Source organism: Triplophysa dalaica, chromosome 23, assembly GCF_015846415.1.
Source record: "Triplophysa dalaica isolate WHDGS20190420 chromosome 23, ASM1584641v1, whole genome shotgun sequence".
Classification (NCBI taxonomy): Eukaryota; Metazoa; Chordata; class Actinopteri; order Cypriniformes; family Nemacheilidae; genus Triplophysa; species Triplophysa dalaica.
Genome location: NC_079564.1, coordinates 10531845 through 10549776, shown reverse-complemented (window position 1 = coordinate 10549776; position 17932 = coordinate 10531845). Strand labels below are relative to the sequence as shown.

Sequence of the window (17932 nt, the reverse complement as noted above, 5' to 3'; positions counted from 1 at the left end):
ATGGACAGTGGCGGCGGCGGCCATCATTTTCCTTTTTGTTAAATGGCTTCAATCAGCTGATACGATTTCACAGCCTGTTGATTTGACCTGTTACTCGCTGGTGAACTTTCCACTCAAACCTGGGACCATCTGCAAACAGGACACGTCTGTGACCTTCTCCAACTAACAATGAGGAACACCCCCCCCCAAATCCAATGTCATCTTCAACCCTGATGAGCACAACATTTCCTTGCTTTGATGTGTCATGAGAGCAACACAGATGTTTTTGTTTTTTTACCCAACAGAGACAGAAAGAGAGAAGTCTTGTGTTTTTCATAAAGCTGATGGGTGAGTTCTTAGAAAAAGTCAAACAGAGAATTCCTCGGTATACGTGGAAAGATTGCCAGTGTGTGCCATTAAACAAACCAAAGAACTACAAATATACAGAACAGCTACTTCAAACTTTACAATAAGTAAATTTAAAGGGACAGTTTAGCCAAAACCAGAAAATTTGGGTCACCTTTAACTAAGCATCATGCAATCAATACATAAACATAATTTTCCAATACAAAGGAAAATGTCTAGAGAAAATATTCAGGCTGTTCTTTTCAACCAATGTAGTTTTGAGAATTGTGTACACCTTAACAAATAATGACATCATTTTATTCTTTGGGTGACAATTGCTAACCCAATAACAGCCCACGGCATCTTGGACTACACACAAGTTTCCACCTTTGCAAGCAGTCATTAGTTTTTCAATTTACCACAACTCTACAGTTCATCGCACATCCAAATAAACAAGTTCAAGCCTGTGAAAATAGTGAAAACAGAAATAGTGTTTAACTGATGGATGTTAGTCATAACATAAGTCACTGTACACTGCCATCGGCAGCAATGACTCACAAAGACTTCAACACATTGCAGTCGGATACATTTACGTAACTTTTTTCACACTTTTATTTTAGCACACTGATCTTCAAACATTCTCTCTTCACACCAGTGCAAAACGCTGCAGCGTATGATTCCCTTTAAAGTACTTGATGAGCAAAGTGCACATTATTAGCGGTTACGAAGTCAACAAGCAGATTCTGCCATGCTAATATCTCCAGCCAAATCTCCATTTAGCTGGTTGATGTAAACAGAGTGCTAAATGAATAGGAAGCCAATAGGTAAATAGCTGTCTGTAAATAAGGCTCAAGGAAAACAACCATCATCAGGACTTCATTTTAAGTTAAAGATGTTAAGAATTTTAAACTGGACGATCGTATCTATAGTTGAGTAAACGATTATAGATCAGATGTGTTCTAACAGGGATTAAAACAGCCACGAATCTGCAAAACAGTTGTGTGCCATCTCAATGTCACTTTTACCATCCGGATGCCAGGAAACAGCAGTCATTGGGGAATTTCCTTCTTTACCCAAACTACATCCTCCTTAAGCTTCTGACCAGGATTTCTAAACGGATAACCCATAAACAATGTCCTTAACATTATATCAGATATATATCAATTCATGCCAAGCAATTTCTGTATATCAAATATAAAGAGAGAGTTGGCTGAATTTCAACCTACAGTATCCTTTCTTCTTAACCCCGATTACACAAAAACAAGAGTAAATCGATTTCACCTGAGTTTAACTCTGTATCTAGTCCTGTGATGGACTGGCCGCCTGTCAAAGGTGTTTTCCTGTTTTAGGATGACTGGGGTAGGATCCAGCACTCCCTGTGACCCCATAAGTGATAATCGGTATGAAGAATAGCTGGATAAATTAACCCAGAATGTGCTTCACATTCATAACAGTCAGCAGAAGCAAAAATGAAATGGGGCTTATTTAAAATATGCAGAGGACATAAAGAATATATAAAACAAACATACCTTATACGTAAATACGTAAAATATCATATATAGTTTTTAACTTAATATTATATATTTTTTATTATAATTTACAAACATGTTATACTGAATTAATATAAGACTATTCTAAACTATATTACACTATTCTAATATAGTGATAAAGTGCTGACAGCAGCACATGCTTGATGTGTTCTTTAGTAAGAAAAATGAATGCAATTCTCACAAGGGTCAAACACTATTTAACGTTACAGTTTGGAATATTTATTCACATGAACCTAACCGAAATAAACAACAATCACTTAGTACGCAGTTTTTTGTGTAGAAATTAAATAAAGTAGAGAAACAATCTAAACAAAAGTGATACGGCTAAAGCTATCCTGCAATATCATGACAGAGAACTTGACAAACATAAAAACGATTCTCTTGGACCAATTCGTGAAAAAGAGACGTTATGATCATACGAACATGAATGATCATCGTATAAATTACAAATACAAAACAAATATGAGCAAATGAACACATGACATTTACAAAACAATCCCTCTCACTCACCTCTGTCTGAACACGCGTGCTGTTTTTGGTGAGAAAACGAATGCGCCTGATCTATATAATCGAAACATATTCCAAACTAGCTTACGTAGAGCACACAGTGTGTACTAATTATATTATATTCATTATGTTAATACGCTGTTAAAAAATGATGTGAAAATAGAGTTTTATTTTTATGTTTAGAAGTAATTTCCATGTTATTTGTTCAGGCGCGCTTCGCGAACATGCTATTTTGGGGTCCTAGCGCCAAACTGACAACATTGTTTTCATCATGGCGGCATCCAACAGAGCGCAGGTGCTGTCACTTTACAGACTGTTGCTCAAGGAGAGCAATAAATTCCCCTCTTACAACTACAGGTATTTACACGAATCCATGTTTTTATTTCGGTATGAGATTATATTTTATAAAGGAGCTTTCGCCGCTTGTTTTAGCCTCCTGCTGGATGATGGGGTTGAGTATATTAGCATCAACATAGGACACGAACAGCATGTCATAATACAAGGGTGTTTATCTAAATTTGTGTCTGGGTTCCTGGATTCTAGATAAGCAGCTACTTCTAATTCTTGCAGCAAGTTTTTATAAAGCAGAACGTTTACATTAAGCTGTTTTACAACAAAAGATCTAGTAAAATATCTTTTAGCCTTTTATATTTATAACTTAGCATTTTAAGCATTTAACCATTGTTTAACTTTTTGTAGGTGATCTGAGTATTCTGTAAGCTGCATAATAAAAATTGGCATATTGTGCACAGTATAAATATTGCATGCCACATAATAGATCCAGTAGCAAGCGTAGTAGGATGTTAATCTAAGCAAGCCAATATATTCCTTACCAAACACAAACTTGAAATGTTAGCCTATTAAATGGCAAACATGTCTCTGGTTGGTTAATAGTAGTTGTATAGGAAAGATTTCGAATAATTTGTTTGATTTGCTGTTTAATTGCTATTTTAGTCGCGTAGTTTTTAAAACTACTATTTAAAACATCTTAGTCATTTGGTTTATGAATAGTCTCAGACCCATGGGCCCATGGACCTTTTTCTTAACATTTGAAGCATGAGGCACACTTGTGCAGGGATAATGCGCACGCCTTCAGGAGGTCGTCTGTTTTCGAAAATAATCATACAGGTGTATCTGTCTTTTATAAATGTGATCAAACTTCTTCGAAGATACAAAGTATGCAATACTACTCTATAGGTACTCAAGATTAATTTAAGAAAATTAATATTCCGTATGAGCGGTCTGCCTGGAAAGAACACGAAGTCGTATGATTAAAGAAGTAAGCTGACGTGTTTACATCGGTTGCAATAAGAATTCATCACAATCGACTAAACGCTCAATGTCTTAAATTATGCAAAGATCACAGCATAAACTCATAAATATTGTTGTTGCTGTTAACTTTGGACATCTGCTTGAATGTACATTGGTTTGTTACTGAGGGGACATTTCCACGCCTCTAAACGTACAGGGATCAAAACAAACATGATTGGTCGCTTGCTTTACCGATCAGACATAACACAAGGCCTCTTGGGCCGGCCTTGGCCAATGAAAGCAGCCAAAGTTCCCAGACCTTCAGTATACCGAAGCGCTACAGTTTATTGAAGCACTTTACTCCACCTTATATTTTGACATTTCTCCACTTTTCTAAAAGTCATACCTGCTTATGCTTTATATTTTTATTTTTTGATCAAATAATTGGAGACTTCATTGCATTTAGAGGCAGACGACACTATTCTTACAACTCAAAAAATTGTTGTTTACATGATTTTTACACTTACAAAAGAAGTATTTTCTTCATTTCGTAGCCTTAGCATTTAAAGTTTTCAATGTTTTGTTCTTATTCCAAAAAATACTATTTACAAAGATTTACGATTGTGCCTTAGAATCAAATACACAAAAATACATTAATGACAATTTTTTATGATAATTAAACATAAAATTTTTCAAATCTCTGAAGCAGACAATTTCTCACTGTAATCATTAGACATTAGTCCTCATCAGCCAAATGGTACTAGAGACTGCGCTAACAGTTTGTGTCCCAGCAAATTATAAAAAATGTGTAACGTGAATGCAGTTCAAGTAGATTTACATAAAGCATCTGCCATATTTAAATGTAAACAAAATTTCATAATATGCCCTAGTTACTTCACTTTTATTGCGTGGAAAAGTAGAGTAGCATGACTAGCCAGCCTGACTTCTCTTTTGTAATCTATAGTCTAAAAAACGAGTGTAAATAAATAATGCCCCTTTAATTACCAGTGAGAGATTCAGGGGAAATTAATCCATAATATAATTTCTACAGGATATTCTATATTCAGTGTGTTTGTAGTACAAATAGCAATAAAGGTCTTAAAGTGTTAACTGAATAAAAATCTGACAACTAAAGAAAAATCCTCTACCAAGTTTCCATAGAGCTTTGATATTCCCTCTGAAATCGCTGTATTCTTTTATAATCCTTTTAGTTTATATTGCAATTCATTTAAGAAACAGGGACAGAATTACTTTCAGTGTGAATTCTTCATGAAACCATTTGCGATAAATGATCGATTTGAAAAGGATGTGATGAGCAAATTCTCAAAATATAGCTACATACATTGTCATAGTCAATTGAATGCAGTAAATTGTGTTAGAATGGGCCTCAATTTTTGAAACGTGAAGTTTTTTGTAATTCAGTGGCTATTTGATTTAGTTTGCGTGAGAATAGTTCCAGACTCACATTTGGGTGCAATAAGGATCGTCATGTACCTTTTATATTGGATTTTTTTTGTGGTTGGTGGTTTGAGTTCTGTCTGTATTTGGTTTGAAATTCTCAAATTTGCACAGGAGACAAGAGTTGAAAGAGCATGTAGAGAGAGAGAAGGAGGGGGTAAGGGGAGTAAAAAGAGTGAATGAAATCCAGGAGAACTGAGAGCGACTGCAAGATGATTGAAAACAACAAACAAATTCAGCCAGTGAAAGGCAATGATTGAGAGGCGAGAAATGAATGAACGGTTGATTTTGATAAGTCACAAAAAAATCCAAAGAGAAATAGATGTCTTCTGAGAGTTGGAAGCACGTTTTCTGTGTGCCTGCTGCAGATTACCAATAGGGCTCCAAGTACAGAAAGTAGGGCACGCTCCTACGTAAGGCATCTTCCCAATAAATATAAGCCTCCCCCGTGGTTTTCGGGTTCGATGTTAGCGCAGAGCCAATGACGACATATTTGCGCTGGATCTTATTCATAAAGCACACAACCAATAAAGCTTTAAAAGCCAGAGATAAATAAGTGATCAGGGACCGGCTCTCCCCGCATCATGCTGAGGTTTCGCTTGTGAAATCTCACAGATCTCCTTTGAAAGTGTGTGCGTCACTCTGCCAAGCTGCTTTATTTGATCGCATCAGTGAGGCGTCCGTGATGCCTGCTGGAAATAAAAGGCTTTTTTTGTCTTTCTGTTTGTATTGATTCATTCATAGCTGTTTGCTCATTCAACACGACCGCACATGTTCTTTTTCCACTGCAGAGACTAAATTAATGCATACATCGACATAAAATTTTACTTAATATACATTAACAAAAGTCTGGGCAAGTTTGTGAAAAGTTGAGTCTGCTTTTTATTTCAGATGTTTTTTTCAGCCTTTGTTCAGCCTGTCTTCAGTTTTCATGACAGTATACTCCATAAACTCCAGAGATAGTCTCGATGTTAGGGTAATGATGCTGTGCTTAAAGGAATTTATGCTCATCCACTGTTCATCTAAAATTTAATCTTAATCTTTTATTTACTTACCATCATGACATCTGACAGGTGTATGTGACTTTCTTTCTTTAGCCAGACACAACTTGGTTATTCTGAAAGGTGTCCTGGCTCTTCCAAGGTTTGTAATGGCATTGTGTCAAACGCGAATCGTCTTTGAGATACATGAAGCCAGCATGCCGCTACTAGGCGTGTAATACACATTCAAAGTCTAACGCTCTCTATCTTGGCTAAATATCTCAAAGAAATAAAAATGTGATCGCTATAGAAGACATTTTACTTTAGAATGACCACCAGGAGTCATATGAATTAGTTTTATGACGGATATATGCGCTTTTTGGAGCTTCAAAATCTGGGGCACTCTCACATGCCAATACCGAGCTGGAAAGATTTATTTTTGGGTGAACTATTCCTCTGAGAACAGGGCAATTGGCCTACAGTACATTGAAATTAAAGGTGCTGTGGGTAATTTTTTTGCAGAATCTATTGACAGAAATGCAATATATCATACATAACTATGTGTTCAGAGGTGTATAAAGAGCTTACATAATGAAGCGTTATTTTATACCTCAGTTTATAACCTACATTTGGAAAAGCTACACTCGTCAAACATCATCATTATAAATATACTTTATTATCATGAAAACACCTGAAAAGGTTTAAAAAACAGCGGTATAATATGACCAATGGTATTTCCTGGAACTGAGTGTGTAAATCGTAATTCTTCTGTTGTCCGTATTCAAAGTTTCTGCGAAGAGCGTCCTATGGCTTTTGGATGTGGCGGCATTTAACCGTAATGAATTGAGAAACTGACCATAAGAATTGCATGATGAAGTGGGTAAAAATAAGTTTTGAATACATCACCATTTTTCTCAGTAAATGTATTTCTAAACATTCGGTTGACCTGAAATTTTCAACTTCGTGTCGGTAACGACCCAAGCAATCCGTACATGCAAAGAAAACAAAATAAATAATTTCAGAAATTAAGTAATGTGACGATGTGTAATAAAATGAAAAGACACAGACGAAAGTATTGAAATTCACTTAAATTTATTTAATACTTTATAGTTTCTTTGTTGGTTAAGTCAGCGTCAAGACGGCTTCTGTATCTGAGAAACAATTCTCATGCATGTTGGTCATGTGTGATTTTGGCCCATTCTTCTAGACAAACAGGTTCCGTGGGCCTTTCCCAGTTTCTTCCATAGATTTTCTATTGGTTTCAAGTCAGTTGATTAGCTTGGCCATTCTAGCAGTTAAATGTTTTCTCTGAAAACCAATTGAGAGTTTGCTTCGCTGTGTGTTTAGGATCATTTTCTTGCTGAAATGTTTACCCTCGTTTCACCTTCATCATCCTGGTAGATGGCAGCAGATTTTTAACAAGAATGTCTCATTACATTTTTCCATTTATCCTCCATTCAATAATATAGCGAGTTTGCCAGTGATGTATGATGAATAAACAGCACCACACCATGATGTTTTTGGGTTGAAGTGCAGTGCCATTTGACCTCCAAACATGGTGTGTATTATGGCATCCAAAGAGTGCAATTTTGTTCTCATCTGACCAGACTTTTTCTCCCAGTATGTCACAAGCTTGTCTTAATCCTGTGCAGCAAACCTAAAATAAGTTTCAACATGCTTTAATAAATCTTCACATGCAATGGAGTCTTGGGTGGTGAGCGTGCATACAAGTCATGGTTGTTGAGTGCATTCCTAATAGTTTTCTAATGCCTGGTCTTTCTGAAGCTCTCCACAAGTGGTCCTTTGCTCTTGGACAACTCTTCTGATAATTCTTTTCACTCCTCTGTCAGAAACCTTACGAGGAGCACCTGGTCGTGACCAGTTTATGGTGAAATGATGTTCTTTCCACTTCCAGATTATGGCCCCAACAATGCTCACTGGAACATTAAGAAGTTTAGAATTTATTCTGTAACCAATGGCATCAGTATGTTTTGCAACAATTAGGTTGCAGAGGTTTTGAGAGAGCTCTTTGCTTTAACCCATCATGAGATGTTTCCTGTGTGACACCTTTTTAGAGGCCATCAGTTGGGACTGAACCAGCTGATATAATATTTTCCACTGAAACAAGGGGCAGGATAGCTTTCTAATTACTGATAGATTTCAGCTGGTGCCTTTACTTTCTGAAATTATTTGTTTAGTTTTCTTTGCATGTATGGATTACTTGGGTTGTTACCGACATGTGGGGGAAATCTCCACAGAACGAGAAAAATGGCGACCTGTTTAATACTTTTTTACCCACTGTATATCATCCCAGCCCTACAATTTTTATAAATAACTTTATTTATATATAAGTCACTTTAAACGTCACTTTGCACTTCTACTGCACACTTAGCATTTCTACTCTTTTCTTCTCATCATAATTCTCATATTTTCTTTTACTTTTGACTCTTTGTAAACATATCCCCTTGTAATCAACCTGTTTTGCATAGTTCTCATCTATTTTCATCATTTTGACTAGTCTCATCATTTTCCAGCTGAATGTGTGAAATCCACTTCAGGGGACGGATACATCTTTAGCTAATAAAACATGGCCCATGTATTCACAGCTGAAGGTGTCATTAAATATTAAGGCGTTGTAATTGGTTCCACTTCACAGAACCACGAAACAAGTTGTTTAATGTTTCTTTAGATGCCGATTTTTCCTCATGTTTTCCAGTCGGTGAGGTGAATTAATGTGTGTTTAACTGCCCATGGGTGATGCTACGCTAATTGTCGCCTACAGAACAAGAGTTTGCTAATCTGCCATTGTGAGATATTTAAGCGCGAGTTCCTGCTCGTCTCCAGAAATATCTTTGTTAATCAAGTCCCACCAGCTACAAGAAACAACACATTATGTTATTGTTTAAGGTCAGCTTAAGCACATCCAACAGCATGACGCGTTCCCCTAAAAACACAGGAAGGCGAGTTCTGTTTATCTGTCACACGCATCATGGCTCATTAGTAGGTCTGGCGGCTTGGCACAGGTAGCTTTTGTCTCTCCGAGGGTTCGGCGTGTGTGCTGCTCGATGAATCAGCCGTTCCTACGCCGGTGACACAGACCAACTGCTTAATTGTCCAATGGGTCCAACCAGATTTTACCACGGATCCACAGCTCGCTCTCTGTTTTCCTCTTGACAAACGCTTTGTCTTGCTGGTGACCTTAAAGCCAGATGGCTGTAAATGCTGAAAATAACTATCAGCTGTTGCATGAAATGGATGATATGAGTGGATTATTATTAACCGGGTCTCTCTGTGGTAATGAGATAATGAAGTGATGTAGGCTGAGTAATTGTTGGCCTAGGAGGATCACATTTGTGAAATATTCTTCAGGCTGTTGTTTTTCCCTTTTGTAATGTACAAGGGCTCATGTCATTGTCATATACAGTGCTTTCAGGCAAAAAGTATAGCAAATCCCTTTAAAATAATGCTTAAGAAGGTTTAGCTACACTTCTGTTGCCAGAACATTGAGTAACATGGCATATCCAGACGTTTATGGACAAAATCTTGATCTGAATGTTTTCTTGTATTTTACACGGCTGTGACACTGTATACACACAAGCCCTTAAAATGCACATCAAAGTGCACTTTAAACACTTCAAAGTCCCCTGTTTATCTCTGACTCTTTTGACGTGTCTGTCAACGTTGCTTTACTAAAGATGACCCATTTTTTCATTCTCACGTCACAATTTTGCATCTGTCATCCGTTGTGTGTGATCTGAGATTTTTCACCCTGCGCACGATTCTGCTCTCATCCGTTCTGTATACCTCTCTCAATCTTTCTCTGTGGGTCTCTCTCATTATTTTCTGCCTCCCGGAGCCTTTCCGCCTTTCCTCCCCTTCATTTTTTGACCCCTAATCCAGTGAAGCAGGAGGAGGTTTGAATTTGACTGTCTGCGAAGTTGCCTCGTCTTGACGGAGGAGCTTCATCGGGTGCCAGGCGGCACTTTGATCTCGATGTGGTATGGTCGGTTCCTCTGTGCCCCGCATTGCATGTAATGCCAGATTAAAAGATTGAAAATTGTTGACTCCCTAGAAGCATCAAGGTGCGAATCAACCTCACAGTTTAGTAACTAGCCGTCTAATGACTGCTCCATTATTAGCATGTGGCACACACAGCGCTGCCGCTAATGAACTCTGTCATCCAGCAGAAAAGTGATTTAAGTTTGTCTTTGCATTTCCCAGTGCGCTGTCGCAGCGGCTCTTGTCTCCCCACTGCAGTATGATGAGCTCACTGTATCCTTGCCAATCCATTCACGTTTTGCTAACGGATTTGAGTTCTATAGCAGGAGTAGATGCAACATGTAATTTGAGTATTTATTTGAACTGTTACTGTTCTAGGTACAATATCACAGTTACTTCATTTGAAGAGATGGAAAGAACGCATTCCTGACAAAGACTGCCTTCATGAGCAAGTTCCCTTACTCCGTCTTTTGACTTCAGAACGTGACACATTGAGCTGTACTGGTTCACATGAGCTCCGGCCCACCGAGAGCTTCAAATGGCCCTCGTGTACCTGTTTCTGTGCATCACAATTTCAACAATTGACATGTATTTAGCACTTTCAGTGGAGAAGCCCTTCCTCCACATATATACCGCATATATTGCATTTCACATAAAAATATACTTACTTTTTCTAATAATTATATATAAAAGTATTTTTTGCAACCCCTGGTAAGTGTTCTGCTTTTTCCTCATTTATCCATCAGATTACAATCATGTGCCAAGAACGCCTCTTTCTGAAGGGTCAGATAGAAATGCACAAGGTGCTGTCATGAATAATCAAGAGAAATGTCTTCTCATTATTCAAAATAACACAGGCTAATGAATAATTATGACACACATACGAGTCCTCAATGTACTATAGTACATCGCCACGTCACATTCTTGGCCAGATGAGGATTTTAAACCCGGAAGGCAGAAATAGCTTAAAAAAGCTCAAAATTAACTAGTTTGCCATACTGTAATAACGTACGGTGGCTAACATTGTTTTTCTATGATGTGCAACACAAACAAATGCAACCTTTTGTTAAATCAAAATAAATGTTGATTAAGGTTTTGTGGTGAAAGCTAAATGTGCAAGACGCAACTTTTCCGAGTGGTTTTTTTCAATGTAACAACTGCATTGCAGCATACTATTTAAAACAGCATCTTTAAAAACGTAAATTAAATTTATCAATATATCGTTTTGTTATCGTTTATGTCTTATTTCATTTCTTTTAAATTTGATTTTTTTTACATATATTAATTTCATTGTATGTTTTTGAGAATTGTAAACTTTAAAAACCTGTAATTTTCTGTTACTTTATGGTTTTATTTTACAGACTTAAAAGAGTATTTTTGAAATGTGGCATAAAAAAGTGAAATTACAAGAATGAACTGAAAATCTACAAATTGGGGGTAAAATGACACTAAAAACATGTTAACATGTACAAGAAATGATAACATTAACAAAAACGTTTTATTATGCCACCCCAGCTCACTTAATATTACAGTTTTTTACGGTATTTTTATTCATTTTGCTCATTCTTAATTTTTCACGTATTTATCTCACCTTGTATCATTTGCTCAATGAAAATATTATTCATATAAAATAACTTTTTTAAATAAATTTGAGATTAATTATAACAAATAAATATACTAGAAATACATCAAAATATTGGCCAAAAATAGCTTAGTTTAAAAACAGATGATGATCAGGGCCCTATATCCTGTCAATCAAAAGAGGACAGTAAAAGGCAATTCATTTTTGCTAGGTATATATAAAATGTTAAGAAACATCACCAGTTTGATGTTCAATATGAATAGTCTTTATATGAATTAATAACATTCAGAAAGTTAAGAAATATTCATTTAATCTTCAGAATCTTTATCGGCAGACATCACACTGAATAATTGGCAAACATTATCGGTGGAGAGATTTAGTTTTGGTGCATCTTAAATAAAAACATTTTTAAATTAGTTGGCCTCACTTAGATTTTATGTGATATCGACATATACAGCCTCAAATACTTTTCTGTGTTTGCATTATACCGAAGAAGTTTTAAACCGTTCACTTCTTTGTCTAAGAAAGCTCCGACTCCTCCCATTTGAGTGTTCAGTGTTGCTATAGAAACTAAGCCAGAGGTTGTGAAAAGCTCAGTGAAGTTTTTCATAGTAGATAAGAGTATCTCTGAGGTGTCATCTCTTGTGTTACTGACACAATTTAAATTCAGCATAATTACAAGGACAAGCCCTCTGGAGAAACCTGGAATTTAGTGTTTTATGTGTGCGAAGGTGATGACTCGTAATTCACTACTTATATCGAACCAGCATCCTTCCATTTATTACCGTTCACCATTATACCACATCATCCACATTTTGACTGCAGGTGCTGGTTTGAACATTTTCATTGGTGCTTTTAACAGTACCAGTATTACCATTATTGCTTGGGATATATACAAACCCCTAAGTAATAAACTTTGATCTGTAATTTGGCATGAGCATTTGTGCTACAGATACAGTATGACAGAATGAAGTAAACCTCAAGTCATGCAGGTTGTTGAAGAGTGGGAGTTATTTTAACTTTCCTAAGTCATCAGTTTTTCTCTGGCAAATGATAAGATCTGCAAAATAATATTATAGATTTATCTTAAAGGAGGCCAAATCTAGGCATCAACGGAGACTTGACAAGGCAGTTTTTTTGCCCTGAGCCAATAAAAGATCAACTTAGCCCAGGAAACTCCTCAAAATTGTGGAGGTGTCTTTTGTGTGGACCATCACTACTTAAGGCTGAAATGTGTGAAAAAAATAGCTTATTTTCTCTTCAGAGGTATTGTAAAGACCTTAGAAATGAAAGCGGTATTGTAATAAGGTTCTATAAAAGGAAGGAAAGAGGCGGGAACCGGCGAACAATTAAATAAAGTTTAATCAAAAATAAACAAACCATAACACGGAAGAAAAAGACCGGCAGCCACCTCACAGTCGACTGCCAGCCACCTCACAGTCGACTGCCAGCCACAAGAACATAAACACAAACTAAACATGTCCGGGCCCGGTCCTCTCTGGTCAGCAGTCCAGTCGCTGGTCCTCTTATGCTCCCGATTTCCTCCGTGAGATATGCGGGACCAGAGTGCGCACAGCTGATTCCAACTATCACTCCCGCGACCGGCCTCGTCCCTCGGCTCTCGTCCCGCCTTCCTCACCACAGTTATGTTTTAAATATCTTAGAATTAGTTATTTCTATCTACAAACACCGTAGGTCCCCCTACATGGAATTTGTAATGTTAACTCTTTTTCACCCCTAGATGACCTTTAATATCAAGTTCTTTGTGTCTTTCTTGTTTCTGAAGGACATATGCGCTGCGGAGGGTACAAGATGCATTCAGAGAGAACAAGACATTGGAGGATCCGAAAGTGTTGGAGGAGCTTTTGAACAGGGCCCGGGACAGTTTGGCCCTCATCCAAAGACAGGTACGAATCAACCAGATCAAAAATAAAAACTATATAAAAATCTACACAAATAATACACAATATACTGTATGAATAAGAAGGAATATTACGTATTTATTTTTTACAGTTGTTTAACTGTATTTAAAATGTTGCACGGCATTGCATTACATTTTAGCATTTAAGGAAATGTCCGTAAAATACAAGGACAATGAATGGATAAAGTACTGGCAGACATGTATCTGTTCATTTTCCATATTATTTTACAGTGTAAAAAAACATTTGCAGGTATGAATATGTAGATTTTGATTACAGAGAGTAGAAGTAAAACCCGAGACGCAATACACATTTTTTGGGAATCAGATTACAATAAAGTTATATTTGTTATTATTAGTTAATGCATTAGCTAACATACACTTACAATAAGCAATACTGCGTTTGTTAATCTAAATTCATATTAATTTCAACATTTACTAAAATCAAAAACTGAAATAATCTAATGCACAATAAATGAAAAAGCATTATCAAAAATGCTATAAAAATACATTATAAGCTTATGTTTTGTAATGTGTTCACTAATGTTAAAACATCAACTGTCCATTTTCACTATATTCACAATGTTTGTAGTTACTTCCAATAATTCTTTGAAAAGTTCTTAAAGAATTGCTGGACTGAAACCATACTCATTAAATTCCTGTCCGTACTTGTTATAGACTCACAAACAAATCCCATTTACACCATGAGATTGGCAGTAAGGGTGACTGGGTTATTGTGCATTTCATATTTTCCAAGTAATTCAACCTAATAAATAAAGTTACACTTGGTTGACTCCATGTATCTCAACCTATATGGATGAAGTGTGCTACACTGAAACACCTATAGATCATGCTATTTAATTTAAAGGCTGCCCTCCATGTGACCTTTATTATCAACTTAATTTTCACACTCCTGGTGTAGCTAGAGCAGTGAGCTTCATTTTTTCATTCTGTTCTTGTTTAATTCAATCTATCCTCCTGAGAGCTGGAGGAAGACATTACCTGTTGCATCTTCAGATGCATGTCGATGAACACCTGCTCTGCACCCACCTGTCCGCTGGCACATTCCACACACCACGTTCCCATAATTCCACTCTGAAAATGGACTGAATCTCTGGGGGTTGATGATTGTGACATCAGAATATCTATTTTCATTCTGTTATTCGGTCTGTTTTAGTAAAAAAGTGTCATCATTTACTCCCCCTTTAACACAAAAGAAGATATTTTGAAGAAAGTCAATAACAGAACAGCACTGGCCCCCTTTCACTTCTATTTAATGGACACAAAAACAATGCAAGTGACTGGGTGCCGCTTAAGAACATTCTTCTAAATATTTTCCTTAGTTTTCTGCGTAAGGAAGAAAGTCATACAGGTTTGAAATGACTAGAGGGAGAGTAATGATGACAGAATTTTCATTTTGGGGTGAACTTATAGCTTCACACGCATATACTTTCAAGACACAGTATGAATGACTTTTAAAGGGCTTTTTGGAGCCTGACAGGCATTGCACACCTTAGCGTTTGTTTTACAAAAAAATCCTCTTCAGCAAGGAGTGTATAAGACCACAGAAGAACATCTACAGGTGTACGAAAGGAACAAAAGAGGATCTGTTACACTGAGATCATTTGTCTCTTGTCTTTTACTGAAGAGGTTTAGCTGTTCTTTGAAACTGAATCAAAGTACAGCCTCAGAGATCAGACCATGATGATATCTGCATTAAGAGCTTGTGTCACCCTGACAGACTCGGCATGGGAATTAACTTCCTGGGGAGTTAAAAGAAAGAACTTTAGGAACAAATTTTAGGGTCAGCCTCAAAGAGAGCAGATTCACACCCTCGAGCTTGGAAAAGTCTGTGATTCAGGCCTGGTATAAAATATTCGGGGCTGTTTAAATGCAGAAGTGAACAAAAATGTTTTTTTTTACATTCTGAAATGTCATCTTGTCATAGTGGACATAGCATTGCCATCTGCATTTGTGTATATGTGTGCCAAGCGTTTCTGGTCCAAGCGATGTGTCATGTGAGTGGTTGTAGTTTTTTGCGTTTGTGGAGGAGGCTTCTGGTTGTCTCATCACTGCCAGTGACATTATAACCAACTGACAGTCATCCAGCGTTTAGTTGATTAAAGGCTAAAGTATAGTACCCCTTTAAGGGTACGCGAGGGACAGCGCACAGTGCGCGTGACGCAAATTTCGGAAATGTGAGTCGAAAGCAGTATACTTTGCAAGTGTGTTTACGCGGACCCTCGCGTACACGTAAAAAAGAAGTATACCACAGGCTCATCACAGCATACAGGCTTCAGGACGCTGCAGGAAGAAAGATCCATGCCTCTCTGTCTCTGTTCCACGCACTCATCCCGGTGTGTGTCGTGACACCACCAGCGTGCGTGCCACCCTCTATCCACACCCACACCCCAGACTGACACAGACTTACTCCATTTCTTCTGCTCTATAGTGGAAGCTCAAGGGAACTTTTCTTTAGTTATTTTTAATCGTATCTTTCTTTGAAGAACTGGACGTTTTATGGTTAATTTACATTAGGTTGCAACATTGATGTGAATATTAAATTCCTTTCTGTTTTTAGATTAAAATTATATTTTAATTCACTCAGAAATTATGTCATTTCTGTTTGAACTTTTTAGTTATGTTTATTACGAAAGCCACACGCTGTATCTATACCAAAAACAACCAAAGCCCGGTCGCGTCCTGACGGCTTGAAACTGTACGTGTAACTGTTAAAGCTGCATGTCATCTCGCAATGTTCAACAACAACATCTGTGAGCTCAAGGCAAAACGGCAACATTAACTTGAAAATAAAATAAACAATTTTAGGACAGTGCAATACAGTTATAATATTGACGTTACAAATTTTTGAACTTTTCATAAATGCATGTAGAAATATTACTGTTGTATTGCTTATAAGTGAATATCAAACTTGTTTTCTTTGCCGATCTGAAACAAAAACAGAACGTCTTTTCTGTTATTTTGACCTGTTTCGCCAGTTTTCATTTTCTTATGCAAATAAATGGAAATAAAAACAATATGTGACCTTTTACCTCAAAACCCTCAAAAGTAGCACAAATGTATTTGTAGCTATAAGTCAACAATACGTTGCATGGCTCAAACATTTTAGATTGTTTTAATGCCCAAAATCATTAAGATATTGAGTACAGATCATGTTCCATGAAGATACTTTATAAATTTCCTACAGTAAATATATCAAAACTTATTATTGTGAGTGGATGCAGCATCATTGAAAACTACCCACTCAAGTTTGGTATCTATGTAAAGCTTAGAATTTCAGCTTTCGGGTTCATCTACTCTCCACAACGTCATTACAGTGCTAAGTCAATAGAGAGCGTTAAAACAAACCTGTATCTTCTGAGCAACGACCTGCTACAGCACCTCTGATGGACGACTTTAAAAGCGATTTTCTCAATATTACGATTTATTTTGCACTCTCACATTTCAGATTTTCAAATAGTTGTATCTCGGCCAAACATTGTCCTATCCTAACAAACCACAAATCACAGGAAAGCTTAGTTATTCATGACTGGTTGAGTGGTCCAGGGTCACCTATTTTATTTTTAACATTTATTTGTGAGTACGAGAACATAATTAGACCTTAACGAAAAAAATATATATAAATCGTTAAATTATTAGACACTAGCCAAAAACATGACCCGAAGTTAACTTGGGGTCAGTCGCGCGCACTGTCAAGTCCCAACTTGCGTTTATGCGTATTTAGTCTGACCTTATTTCTTATATGCTTTTACCACCAGTGAAATGATCAATGTAATTGATCACATGTGGTGAGCAGTGCCGTCCTCAGAAGGCAAATAAACAGCCACCCACAACAAAATGAATTCCATACTATACTCCTGGGACACATATTAAAATAATTTATTCCCTCTTAGCCCAGCTCAGGGGACAGGGGGGCATCTTTCATGGGTGTTTTGTTGATTTCCAGGACTTACGAGTGGATTGTATTTCTCTTGCAGTGGTACATTGGTGGCTATAATTCAGCCCGCACTGAAAATAAAGCAGAGGTTGAGATGTTTGTGTGAAAGGCATGACCAGATTAATTTAGGGTTTTCCCACCTTTACCTCCCTGTCCCCCTTCATCTGACTGTGGAATAACCGCTGTATATTTTCCACTCGCATAATGAGTCTGACTTGTTAAAGCAATGTGTGTAAATCTGGCTGTAGTCAGCGCAAGGGCTTTCCATAAACAGACCGTCATATGTACAGTATGTGTGCGTTTCTCGCCTTTTCAGTTTTTCTTTCCATGCTCTAGATGTGGTCAGTTATATATTATTATCTAATCTTCTTTTGGCCGCTGTTTGAAGGTTGCATTGCTGTAGTC

At 37.1% G+C, this 17932-nt stretch overlaps 2 protein-coding genes across 2 annotated transcripts in view; one reads left to right on the top strand and one right to left on the bottom strand.

The window, feature by feature from the left end:
- Positions 1-2480, bottom strand: part of fars2 (phenylalanyl-tRNA synthetase 2, mitochondrial) — a 107077-nt gene extending 104597 nt beyond the window's left edge. The window contains exon 1 of the mRNA XM_056738986.1: positions 2385-2480. The gene's annotated coding sequence lies outside the window, so the exon portion shown is untranslated. The remainder of the gene's footprint in view (positions 1-2384) is intronic.
- A 152-nt stretch (positions 2481-2632) lies between these two features.
- The window catches only part of LOC130413291 (LYR motif-containing protein 4B), a 41179-nt gene continuing 25879 nt past the window's right edge, over positions 2633-17932 (top strand). The window contains exons 1-2 of the mRNA XM_056738385.1: positions 2633-2738; positions 13438-13558. Coding sequence (XP_056594363.1) covers positions 2653-2738; positions 13438-13558 — 207 coding nt within the window. The 5' untranslated portion in view covers positions 2633-2652. The remainder of the gene's footprint in view (positions 2739-13437; positions 13559-17932) is intronic.